General features: G+C 39.0%; 1 protein-coding gene across 3 annotated transcripts; it reads left to right on the forward strand.

Moving 5' to 3' along the window:
- Nucleotides 1-3,656: 3,656 nt before the first annotated feature.
- etf1a (eukaryotic translation termination factor 1a) lies at nucleotides 3,657-12,192 on the forward strand. 3 transcript variants are annotated; one of them, XM_053323898.1, is made up of 11 exons: nucleotides 3,657-3,786; nucleotides 4,188-4,298; nucleotides 5,629-5,804; nucleotides 6,528-6,667; nucleotides 6,783-6,921; nucleotides 7,080-7,270; nucleotides 8,565-8,694; nucleotides 8,831-9,004; nucleotides 9,101-9,165; nucleotides 9,252-9,399; nucleotides 11,446-12,192. In XM_053323898.1, exons 2-11 carry the CDS (start codon nucleotides 4,213-4,215, stop codon nucleotides 11,526-11,528), a joined length of 1,332 nt encoding a protein of 443 aa, XP_053179873.1. In that variant the 5' UTR covers nucleotides 3,657-3,786; nucleotides 4,188-4,212; the 3' UTR covers nucleotides 11,529-12,192. The 3 variants fall into 3 exon arrangements, with proteins under 3 accessions (XP_053179873.1, XP_053179874.1, XP_053179872.1); XM_053323899.1 differs by having other exon boundaries at nucleotides 3,700-3,782; XM_053323897.1 differs by lacking the exon at nucleotides 3,657-3,786 and adding an exon at nucleotides 3,855-4,060.
- Nucleotides 12,193-12,778: the final 586 nt, after the last annotated feature.

Raw genomic sequence — 12,778 nt, forward strand, 5'->3', positions numbered from 1 at the left:
ATTCAACATTCTGTCACCATTCTCTCCTCATATGAATGTTCATGTGTGACGACCAGGTGAAATGAGGAATAACAGCCATGACCATGACAGCTCCTGTCCACAGCACAGCGAGTGCCATCCATTTCCAAGCGACAGATCATTACAGCTCTGATGGTCGACAGATGGTGATGAATTGGCTCTGATGCTAGCACTGGACAATTTTGGAGGCAGTCAGTTGCACAAAACTGCTATATCACTCTTCTCTATGATGTAGCCATCCAAAAAATGCCAAATACTGACAGAAATTCCACTCTCACCAGAGATGGCTAATACAATGGGAATAATCCCCGAGCTTGATGTTTTATGCACAAACAGATGTTTGTTCTGATAGAAACCATCACAATTCACTGAAGACGTTAACTAATATTCAGCATATGGCAACTTAATAAAGTCTAACAAATTGCATGCTACAATTAGAAGAGCAAATACACAGCAAGACTTGACTTCTGAGTGTCCCATTGAGCAATACAAAAAAAACCCAGAAGTTCCTCTAGTTCGTCTACTAATAAAACTATCGATGACACGGCAGACGCCAATTTGTTTGTCCACTAGCCAATGCTGTCATCTAGTGGTTTAAAACTGCATAGGCTCCAGTGTTGTTTTACCTCTCTATTACACCTTTTCCACCAAAGCAGTTCCAGTGTTGGTTCTGGTCAATAAATATGCCTTTAGCAGGCCCACTTGAATGAAAAATCATTCAAAATGGAAATATGCAATAGCAATAATAATAATGCAATAGCTGTCATCCACATTTTCTTCTTAAATTTGCTAATAATGTGGTGATCAAAGACAGATAGGACTACAACCACAATCCACAGAATTTAGCATATACTTTTGACAACATGAAATAACATAAAGTAGCATTAACAGTGAACAATGATTAGTTGAAAATGTTGTCTAATGTGAGGTTGCAGTCTTTCTGTTTCTTTTCTATCTTTTATCCCCTCCTTAAAAAAAACCCCAAATGTCTAAAAAAGAAAAGCACAGGCTGAGATCTTTCACTTAATTTAACCTTCTGCACCTGTGGAAGATTAAGTAGTTGATTGCTATGTTGAAGAATGACCTCTAACCCAGATTAAAATCCACACTGTACTCACAATCTGCCCACACGACAATCTTGGGCTTACACATAGTTTACCCAGCATCTTATCCAGCATCTCACCCAACAATTTGCTTCTGCATCATCAATCTCAAACAGAAACTCACTGGAGTACTGTTTCACCTGCCTTGTAAAACCAGCTAGATCTGTTTTTTTAGAAAAGATTTACCACTAGTTACACTAATTGGACAGGTGACCTTTCTCCGGCTTCAAACAAGCCCATCATCAGTTTAGAAGCATTATTATACTGAAACTGGTAGGGTAAAGGGATCTAAACCTTGCTGATTTGGGTGAACAAAGGACAGCATCTATGCATGTGTTATTTACATGATACCTGTTGTATCGCAAATTGTGGCAGTTAAACCTGAAATCAGACTGAGCAGCGTCTTCACTGGCACTTTTGGATAGGTGTCTGATGTTCATTAGAAATATTATCTGTACAAAGGTGAATAAAAAGTAAATCCAATTACCTTTTATGGGGCATCTGTGGACTTAAATCATCATCAAAAGAAAAACTTAAACTGTGCCAGTTTCACATTCTGCTATCTCTCTTTTCTCTACAGTAAGTGACAAACTAAGAATGACAAGCCAAACACATCTCTGCCAGTACAATACTGCAGTTGGGTAGCAGAGTTAAAGGATAGGTCCACATTTTTTAAAAACAGCAGTCAGGTGCCAAAATGAACACTGAAAGAGGTTTTCTTTGCTGTGATCTGTAATCATCTTTGCATTCTGGCTATTCAACGTTCCTCTTCAAATTAGCTTTCAGTGTAAGTGATAGAGGCCAAAATCCACAGTGTGTTCACACAGTCATGTCTTGCAAAATGCATTTAACAGTGTATCTTAAGCTTATGGGGCTTCAAAAGTCTGAGTTATTCATATCAAGTAGATATCCACCCACGTAGAGTCTTCTTAGCATCAAATTCCCTCTTGTGTTTCCTCAGATAATATTTCCCTGTTGAGATGCAGTGGAAATATAATAACAAAAATAGGGACTTTGGCACTAAAAAGACTATAATGTTGAGAGCTATATTTGATTTGACTAATTTAGACAGATGAAGTTTCATATTAGGTTCAAATAAACGTTTAACTGCATTTTTAAACACAGAAGGAGGCGTATGGATTTTGAGCTCTATCACTTACATTGCATGTGCAATATGAAGAAATCTTGTGAGAGTCAGAATTAGCTGAAAAAGCTGTTTAAATGTGCATTTGAACACCTGACTGTTATTTTAAGGCAGACATGTCCTTTCAATTTTAAGAAGCACACAAAGTGTAATCAAAACATTTCTGCAGACGTAATCACAGTGTCATAGCTTATCCAAATGTCATCAGTTGGCTGTGTTTTTAGACCCAGAGAAGGAGAGTTTAGTTTTTCCAAACTTAAGTTACCAGTAAGATAGTGCTAAGCACAGCAAAACATTTTAATAAGATGTGGGTTCAATATCAACTCAACTCAACTCAACTTTATTTATATAGCACTTTAAAACAACCACAGCTGAACCTACATATATCAGTGAACCTATCCTTTAAACATCCCTGCACTTCTGACATTTCCCCCCTAAAATAGTAGATAGATATTATATGTTAACAGTAGGTATATTCTCATAAAATTACTACATTTTTGTCATTACCACTTAATTATTGTTATATCATGACTTTTCTCAAAATTTCAGATTTTTCTCCTCTTAACGTGACCCATTGAGTATACAAATATTATTATATTTATATTGCTTCTATACTAAATATGAATATATTTATATTGCCTACAGTCAATGGTGTGGCCCTTGGACCCCGTAGAAAAGACAGGTTGATAAGTACAAGCTCTAAGAGAAGCCACTAGATGTCGCCCTTCACACCAAATATTTTAGAACACATTTTAAAATAAAGAGCAATAACGTCATCTAAACCTGACTTCAAGAAGTATAATTCAACATATTTCATAAATGTCCTCACTATGTAAATCCCAGGAACATCGCACCTTATTATGTAAATTCCAGGAACATTGCACACATGTAGGATATGTACTCTCAGGAACATTATATTGCAGATTTAGTTACACAGATTGTTTACTGTGTATAGTATTTTGTTTTATTTATTTGATCACTTTCCTTTCACCTTTACGCTGCTACTTTTTTCTACTGTATTGTTGTGTCAATTAGAATTTCTCCCATGGGGGATCAATAAAGATAGATCTTATTTTAGAGTATCTTAGAATATCTGAGCTCTACTGTCTTTAGCTAAACGAATGAACAGAAAAGTGACGCTATAAAGTTATTGTACTACTAGTCAATCCATTGGTTCACTTTTAGTCTATAAAGCCTCATAACATCAACTACAGATCCCATAACCCACGGTGACGGACGCCCTCTCAGTTTCGATGACGTTTTCAGTTTTTTGGCCAATCGTTGTTTAGGATGTTATGATTGACGTACCAGCCGAGAGTCGTCATTGGTTTCTATGTGGTTTCCAGGAAGTGAACGCCAACAATCCTAACCACCTAGCCCACGTGAGCCTAGTCGATTGCACCACGCGCGGCGTGCGGCGGAGAGAGACACCGGTTGGGAAGTCAACGTCACTCCTCGGACCACCGACTCGACGTAGCAAAGCAGACCGAGAGCGGAGCGGAGCGGCGTTGTCCGAGGCAGGTACGGTACCGGCACCGTGTATGCTCATATAAATTCAATACCCACAAAAAAGTTGACGGTCGGTTTTCATCTGGTTTCCAGGGGAACGGGGGGAAAGTAGGTCGTATTAGATAAGAACAGGGTGGACGCTAGGGCCTGGCAGGCTGTAGGCCTGTTAATCTCCGCGGTCTGTCCTGACAGAGGCAGCCCGGGAAGAACCGCTTCTTCGCGGTCAGGGCAGCTGCCAGTTACTGGTCAGGTGCCGTAACGGACACCCCGCCATTAGTTCGGAGAGGTATTTAGTCCCAGCTATAGCTATGACGACATTTTTTGTTAACCCATTTGGGATTGCGATTATCGATCAGTCTAGTCACTAACCGATTTACGGCATATGTTTTGCTCTCTTTTTCACGTCTTTTCAGGTGCTGAAGCGATTACAGCTGAAAGATGGCGGACGACCCCAGTGCGGCGGACAGGAACGTGGAGATATGGAAAATCAAGAAGCTGATTAAAAGTTTGGAAGCTGCCCGCGGGTAAGTGGTCGATTTGAGCTTTCAACCGGACACACTGTCCTACGGTATATGACTTTCGGGTGATGATGTTTAGGTGGACCGCGGCAACAGCTGGTGAACGTTTAAGTGGGGCCGAATTTGGGAGTGGTTAGCCTAGCATAGAATGCTAACTTAGCTTACTGTAGCTGTGGCTGCTAACTTGCTAATGCAGTTAACCCTGACTGCTGTCGCATTCAGTGTGAGAAACAATGTGGTAATCTCACAGAATGTGTGTTCTGATTTTACCTAGGTTCATGTGCAATCTGTGATGGTGTGGGAAATGTTGCCTGGCGTCCCACGAACGGCATGAAGTTAGTAACGGTTGTGTTAGCCGTGAAGCTAATGGGACCCGCTAATAGACGTCATCTCTGTAAAGAGGCCGCCATGGGTGTCTTTAACAAGAGCACACGCTGATGGGAAAGAAAGGCCGGCTAGCTTGCTGCCTCTCTTCCACATGCTGTGATAGACGAATTTCTCAATTTCGTATGACGCCTGCCTGGCCTGTTTACATGTAGGTTATGTGACAGCTCGGTGTCTCCCTACAGAGTTCATTAAGTTGGTTACGTTATCTTTTGACAGTCGGGCTGCTTAGCGTTACATTAAAGCTTGAGTAGCTACAGAATAATAATTCAAAAGCATTTGTTTGCCGATTGGGGCACTAAGGCTCTTTCTGAATTATAAAACACGACGCTAAATGGGAGTGTTTCAATTTCAGCTAATAACATGCTTTGCGACAGCTTGCCACCTGCGCAAAAATTTGCCGTACTTGCTCCACTGCCTGCCATGTCACACACATAGTTGACCATTTGCCCCATATTCATCCAACTGCTTCTACCTGCCACTGTGTTTTGTATGTATGTGTGCAGTGTCAGCCTGCTGCTGCCTTTTCAGCAGTAGTGAATAGAAAGACAACAATGTGGAACTTAAACTCAGTCCTTGGCTTCAAGGACAGTAATTTTGTATTGTGTAATTGGAAACCCACCCCCCAACCTTTCAGACCTTGTCAAGGTGATGTTTTGCCGTGGAAGGTTTTACGTTTACTAAATGGGATAGAGTGAGAGGTAGAAATATATTTGCAGCAATAAAATGAACAGGTTAACATTCAAATAATCAACATTGATTAGAGTTGATGTGGACAACACCTGTCATGTCAGTGTACTTTTGATGTAGATATGAATACTGCTACTATGTTGTAAAGCCTATTACACACTAGTTGTGATAAACTAAGTTTGGTAGTGTGTTGTTACTAAATGTGCATGTATCATAAAGTGTGTATCCAAGTAACAACATTTTACCCTCTCTGTCTCTATAGTAATGGCACCAGTATGATCTCACTGATCATCCCCCCCAAGGACCAGATTTCCAGAGTGGCCAAGATGTTGGCTGATGAGTTTGGTACTGCTTCCAACATCAAAAGCAGAGTCAACAGGCTCTCTGTACTCGGGGCCATCACCTCTGTACAGCAAAGACTAAAACTCTATAACAAGGGTATGTATTACAATGACAACTCCGATAAGACCCTGCTGACTTTCCTGTGGGACTTTTGTTTTCTGGGGCAGCTGGACAGTACTCAGTCTTATCAGGATGTCTTCAGTGTAAAACAAGCCTCATGTTTTCAATAAATGCCAGATAGTCAGATCTAGTGTTGAATTTCTAAACAGTAGGTTGACTGAATTGTTCAGTCTTTTCCCACATTTATTCTTTTTTTTCTTTTTATATTTTACATCCATGTAAAGCAAATGGATAAAACAGCATTTTGTAGCAATGCTCTTCTTCTATGTGAAACATGGCATGTATTACTTTTTCCTACTTTAGTGCTTGCTCAAAGAGGAATGTTGGGTCTCAGTAAATAATATTGGAAAGCTTGTGGTCTAGACCTGCTCTGTATGAAAAGTGCCCTGAGAAAACATCTGTTATGATTAGTAGTCAAGTCCATTTTATTTGTATAAAATGGACTTGACTACTAATAATAGAGTATTAATGAACTGGCTCAATATGTGCTGGTTTTAATATGTAATTGCTAATTAGGTAACCATAAGCATGGCGTAAGACTTGATACTCTCAAATCTCCCTGTGAATACTGTTAAAAACAAACCAAAAGTGGATTGTCCTCTAAGATTCTACTTTGTTGATATTTTCTGTACTTTTTTTGATAATTTTCAACTTGATATGTGTCTAATTTTATGATCGCTGCGTTTCCTTTCCTGTCAGTTCCACCTAATGGGTTGGTTGTGTACTGTGGCACCATTGTGACAGAGGAAGGTAAGGAGAAGAAAGTCAATATCGACTTTGAGCCTTTTAAGCCAATCAACACCTCCCTTTACCTCTGCGACAACAAGTTCCACACTGAGGTGAGAGCATTTACTTGGTTTGTGTGTTTGTATACTTCTTTTAGAGAATGGCACATGACTTCCTTCTCTTCATCCGTTCTCTTCGCAAATCCTGTCCTCATTCTCCTAAACACAGGCATTGACAGCCCTGCTCTCCGATGACAGTAAGTTCGGCTTTATTGTGATCGACGGTAGTGGGGCGCTGTTTGGCACACTGCAGGGGAACACCAGGGAGGTGCTGCACAAGTTTACTGTGGACCTACCTAAGAAGCACGGTAATTACCCATGATCCTCACACAACACTGGATTTGATATTTTCAACTACATTGCACTGTAGACAACTGATTAAATAGTACTCTATTAGTTTGTTTCTATTAGTTTTGCCAGTTAAAAACATCCTAATCGTTGCTTCTTTTATCTTTCTTTCCCTCAGGCAGAGGAGGACAGTCTGCTCTGCGTTTCGCTCGTCTTAGAATGGAGAAGAGACACAACTATGTGAGAAAAGTGGCTGAGACGGCTGTCCAGCTGTTTGTGTCCAACGACAAAGTTAATGTGGCGGGAATGGTCCTGGCTGGTTCTGCCGACTTCAAGACTGAGCTCAGTCAGTCTGACATGTTTGACCCAGTAAGTGTGTTCTGATGATGAGTAGTTTTAATCAAGTATTTACTGAACAATTTGGAGACTAGATAAGTAAACAATTTAGATTTTTTTTTATACTAACACTTGAAACTGTGGGAAATACATACTAAAATAAGGCAGATTTTGTAATATAGACATATTGTTAACCTGTTGACCCTAAACACATAATACACTATTAATACAGCTTATTATAATGAATTCCTCTGTTAGCAACATGTATGTAAAGATTTGTCTCATCATTTCTGCATTTGGCAAATACAACATGGTTTCTTGTGTCATCTGGGTTTTTCTCACACCTTAGACGATTAGTCTAAATGCTAAAAGGCCCTTTAACCTGTTTATATTCAATATACAGCGAAACCCTAATGGAGACTACTTTCCTTGACTCTCTTTTAAAGCCCTTATAACACCGCAGATATACTGAGTATACTTAGAAGTATATAGCTTCATACTTTGACAAAATACAAAATGCCCCCCGCAGCATAACATAGCCGCCAGACCTCACTGTAGGAGAACATCAAGGCCTGTACTGTTATCTTGGTGTTCACCACACATGCCCTCGCCCACTTGTTGAAAATATGGTGAAAGATGACTCAACTGATCATATCACTTTTTTCTACATCTCTGTAGACCAGTGCCTATGGTCTTTGCACCACTGAACTCTCGAATGTGCATTCATCTTTGTAATTAGGGGTTTATGCACTGCAACCCTATTATAATATCCCTCTCTATGTAATTGTGGACAGACTGTTCTTGCAGACACAGTCTGATCACGTCCTGCATTGACATTCTCAGTCACCTGAGGAGGAGTTCCTCTTCTGTTTTTCCTTACATATTGCACTTATGTACACTCCACAATTTCTGACACTATTTACTGATGTCCTTTCTGTAGATCTGAAAGCAGGTGCCACTTAAGTCATTGTTTCTATTGAAGCTCCTGCCATCCGTGCCTCAACAATTTACTCTCTAAAGTCACTTAGATATTTTCCTCTTTCCATCTTGATACAAATCAGAATCAACGGTCTCTTTTTATACATGCCACAGCATAATTTGATACATTTACTATGCTGTTAAGAGCAGATATGGCCACACATTTTCATCTTTCAGGAGCTTAAACTAGAGGATGTTTTGACTTTTCACTTCAGAATGTATTAAAAAGATTGGTTGCTTATCAAAATAGTTGCTGATTGAGTTTCTATCAGTTGAGGAATCAACTTATTGTTGCAGCTCTATCTTTAACTAGTTTGCATGTTTTTTTTGTGTGTGTTTTTTTTAACAGAGGTTACAGGCCAAGGTTCTGAAGCTGGTGGATATCTCATACGGTGGAGAAAATGGTTTCAATCAGGCTATCGAGCTCTCCGCAGAGGTTCTCTCTAATGTCAAGTTCATCCAGGAGAAGAAGCTCATAGGTAGGTGGTGATAACACAGTGGAGAGGCACTTATAGGTCTCACCCATGAGAGCAAAAGAAACAAATGCTTTTGTTGCGATTGCTTTCAGTTAAATATGTATTCCGCTTTACTAAATTTCTGTCTGTCTCACTACAGGGCGGTACTTTGATGAAATCAGTCAGGACACAGGGAAATATTGTTTTGGTGTGGACGACACACTCAAAGCCCTGGAGATGGGAGCGGTGGAGATCCTCATAGTTTATGAGAACTTAGACACCATGCGTTACATTCTTCGTGTGCATGGGGCAGAGAGCAACGGAGCGGAAAATGGTAAACAAACCACATACGCCATATTTACCTTTGCTTAGAAATGAAACAATATTATGTTGTAAAGACTAAATATCAATGTGTCTATTTGGTTTTCAGATGAGAAAACTTTGTACTTAACGCCAGAGCAGGAGAAAGACAAATCTCACTTCACAGACAAGGAGGTGAGGGCCACACTAATAAGGCAGTCCCCAAACATATTAATTTAAGTTGGACCCATTACCAATCATGTCTGACTTTGTGTTTACAGACGGGGCAGGAACATGAGCTGATTGAGAGCATGCCACTGCTAGAGTGGTTTGCTAACAACTACAAGAAGTTTGGAGCCACGCTGGAGATAGTCACAGACAAGAGCCAGGAAGGATCCCAGTTCGTCAAGGGCTTTGGAGGCATCGGAGGTGAGCACACTTATTAGAGTAGAGGTCATAACACTTCTACTATACCCTTGTATGGTATGAAGTTAAGAGCAAGAAATCAAAACTTAATATGTGGCTGGGCCATGTTTGGTCAATCAAAAAACGGTGGCCAATTTATTACAGGAATAGTCGGTCTCAGTCCGTAATGTTCATCTGGAATTTTCAATAAAGGTCCTAATAATATTTGTAGCATATCACATGACATGGTATAGCAACATTAGAGTAAAGGTTATTCTTAGTTTTAATTAATATAATACTATTCTACTACTCTGTTAACTGCCTCTGCTCTTTCATCTGTTTCTATCTACGGATGTCTGTAAACATATAGTCTCATCCATTTTTTACATAGAATTAGCATTGTAGGCTAACAGTCTGTCAGCTGATATCTTTCAGAGCTCACATAGTAAACGTACCTGTCACCTGTCCAGCATGTTGCTATTAAACCAGAAACACTGTGACTGCACTTTATTTTCATATAGTCTATTGGCTACAAACAGCACAGCACAACCATGCTAACATGGTTAAGCGCGCTAATAGGGGTGTGACGATACACTCAGCTCACGAGACGAGACACGATATTGGGTTCACAAGACGAGATTTTATTAGATTTTATACTATATTTTTAAGAAAACGTCAATGAGGAAATACATGACTGTTCTTTTATTTGAAATTCACAAAATGGAAATAATGCAGATGCATTTTGAAATGTTTTAACTAATTATCTTGTAATGAATCACTTCAGTTCTACTTTCTAAATATATGATTATCATATGCAGCACTGTAAAAGGTTTCCCCATATATTTTATAGATGGATAATTTTGGTATTAATGGAAATAACAATCATAAATACAAAAAGTTTGATACAATCACAAATACTAAAAAGTAAATTATAAAGAGTAGAAACAATTCTAATATATAAATTAAATAAAGAATCCAATTATCACAAATTATGATATATTGCTAATAAAAAAAACACAGAAATAAAAGTAAATTGCACAAATCCTGTATCACATAATACACAAGTAGAACAACATATAAATTGTGTTATAATTTGGTAGTGTGACTCATTTTACTTTTTGCATCATTAGGCTTCCATAGCTGCTCTCAAATCCCCCGCTCCTCCTGCCTCAGGCTCTCAGTGTAGAGACCTGAGGTTAACTTACTGCTGCTCCTCTCCTCATCTCCTACTTCTGACTGAGATCTTCTCAGCAGGTAGAAGCTGCAACAAGGTTAATGATCCACACGTGACATTATAAAAAGAAGACATGACGTGCAAATGAGCGATAGAAAACCGATCGTCTTTTTTTTTTTTTTTTTTTTTTTTTGTGCCCCTTAATTATAGTTTCGCGAGACAATATTCACTTCGAAGAGAAAAATGGTCACGTTTTAGTCTCACGAGATCTCTTCACACCCCTACACGCTAACGATGCTAGCCGATGTGTAGGCTTGTAAAACTTATCTGGCGTGTGTCTTTGTATCTGCGGGTTGGTGCTCCACTGAGTCTTGGACCCAGCAGATTTTTTTTTTTCTTAATTATTATTCAGTGGTTATGTATTCACAATAGTTCCCTGCTACCAGAAAAGCTTTATTACTGTCAAATAAGTATTAGTGTTATAGAGTCCTTACTAGTGCAGATTCTTTAAGGACTCTGGTCATATAAAATAAAGCACATTTCACAGGACAATGTGCAATCATGGAGGGTCTAAAATGTAGAGCTGGTTAAATAAACTTGAATAGCAGTACAATTTTAAAAGAAACAAAGTAATATAAAAGAATCAAAGAGTCCTATTTCCAAAAAGAAAATGTTATGTAGTTAGTCCTTTTTAATTAGGTAAGTAGCACTTAAAAAAGGATTTCAAGAATTCAGGCTTTTTAGCTACTAAAGCTCCAACCCTGATACCTAATGGGGATTAGACCAACCTTAATACAAATTCTTCCTTTTAATGCTGTCACGATCTAACAAAATTTGACATAAGCTGGCCAGCCGTCACATTACTCTTGTTAATCTATCGTCTTTGTGTTCCTCAGGTATCTTGCGGTACAGGGTGGATTTCCAAGGCATGGAGTACCAAGGAGAGGACGATGAGTTCTTTGATTTGGATGACTACTAGGTAGTCGGGGACTGATATTGGGAGAAAAAAAAGAAAAGCAAAGGAATGAATGAAGAAAATAAGGAAAGAAAAATGCCACCTCTCTTGCAGCAAGTGAGAGGTGCAACTGTGTTGATCCATATATATGACAGACACAACTTCCAATTTACCTGTTGCATACACAAACTTGCACATACATTTCATCTGTACACACAACAAAATACATCACACAGGCTGAAGAGGAGTGAGATTTTCTTTCATCCAGAGAGGGAGAAAGCCCTTCCTGAATAAATCCCTGCCTTAGAGTGCTGGTTCCTTCCCCTAGCTGGATTGGACTCGACTCATTTTTGTTCTTTTTTTCCCCTCCTCCCCTCCATTTTGAATGAACACAACAGCAAGTTCCCAGATTCCTCGTTGCCCTTAACCCGGTCTGAAGATGAACTTTGGACTCACTCCTCACATATAGAAAATATATTTTCCTTTCTTGCCTCATCATGTCCCTACCCTCTCTCTCTCTCTTCTCCCTTCTATGCTTTCTTTTTTTTTTTTTTTTTTTTTTTTTTTGCATTTCATTTTTTTACTGGTAACTGCTGCTGTTGTATTTTATGAGAGTGGGGGATTTTTTTTACCTGGGTTTCTGTAGAGAAAGGGGGACAAAGTATTAAATTTGAACTGCTGAAAACCATTGCTACCTCTTCATCTGCTGTGGTCTCAATCCTGTGCCGTGTCTGTCCTCTTCTGGAAAGGCTGACTTTTTCTCTGCTTCGCTGACATCAAATGAATTATTATTAGTGTTTTAGTATTATTATTGTCATTGTAACAGGTGTGTGCAAGTGTGGGTGAAGCATACATTACTGCCTTTAGGTGGTTCCAGATATCTAATCCGTTCCTCCAGATAAATCTCATGTTGAAAATTTTAATAGCAGAAAGCAGAGGTACCAAAATCTTTTGGATATAGGTAATCATTAGGACCCTCCCCCTCCTTGCATAGAATTGCGTTTATTAATACATTTGTTCATCCATAGATAAATCCATTCACATCATCAGTATATTATGAATTTGGCAGTGCATTCCCACACACGTGTTGAAATGTGATAGTTTAGTCATCTGAAAGAAGATGTTTGGCATTCACCTGCCTCCATTAGGAAATAAGCCTAAAGAAAAGGGATTGGTTTGTAATCATACACTGAATTTTACAGGGATCTAATAATGAATGCCCATTGTCTAATACACAAAAACACATTCATTTTTTCTTTAAAAAAAGTTATTTC

The sequence above is a fragment of the Scomber japonicus genome, chromosome 8 (assembly GCF_027409825.1).
Source record: "Scomber japonicus isolate fScoJap1 chromosome 8, fScoJap1.pri, whole genome shotgun sequence".
In the NCBI taxonomy this organism is placed as follows: Eukaryota; Metazoa; Chordata; class Actinopteri; order Scombriformes; family Scombridae; genus Scomber; species Scomber japonicus.

Excerpts from the sequence above, each read along its gene's own strand:
- etf1a (XM_053323898.1), top strand. The coding sequence starts at position 4,213 with ATGGCGGACGACCCCAGTGCGGCGGACAGGAACGTGGAGATATGGAAA. Across the intron at positions 4,299-5,628 it reads AGTTTGGAAGCTGCCCGCGG|TAATGGCACCAGTATGATCT; the intron begins GTAAGTGGTCGA and ends CTGTCTCTATAG. Across the intron at positions 6,922-7,079 it reads GGACCTACCTAAGAAGCACG|GCAGAGGAGGACAGTCTGCT; the intron begins GTAATTACCCAT and ends TCTTTCCCTCAG.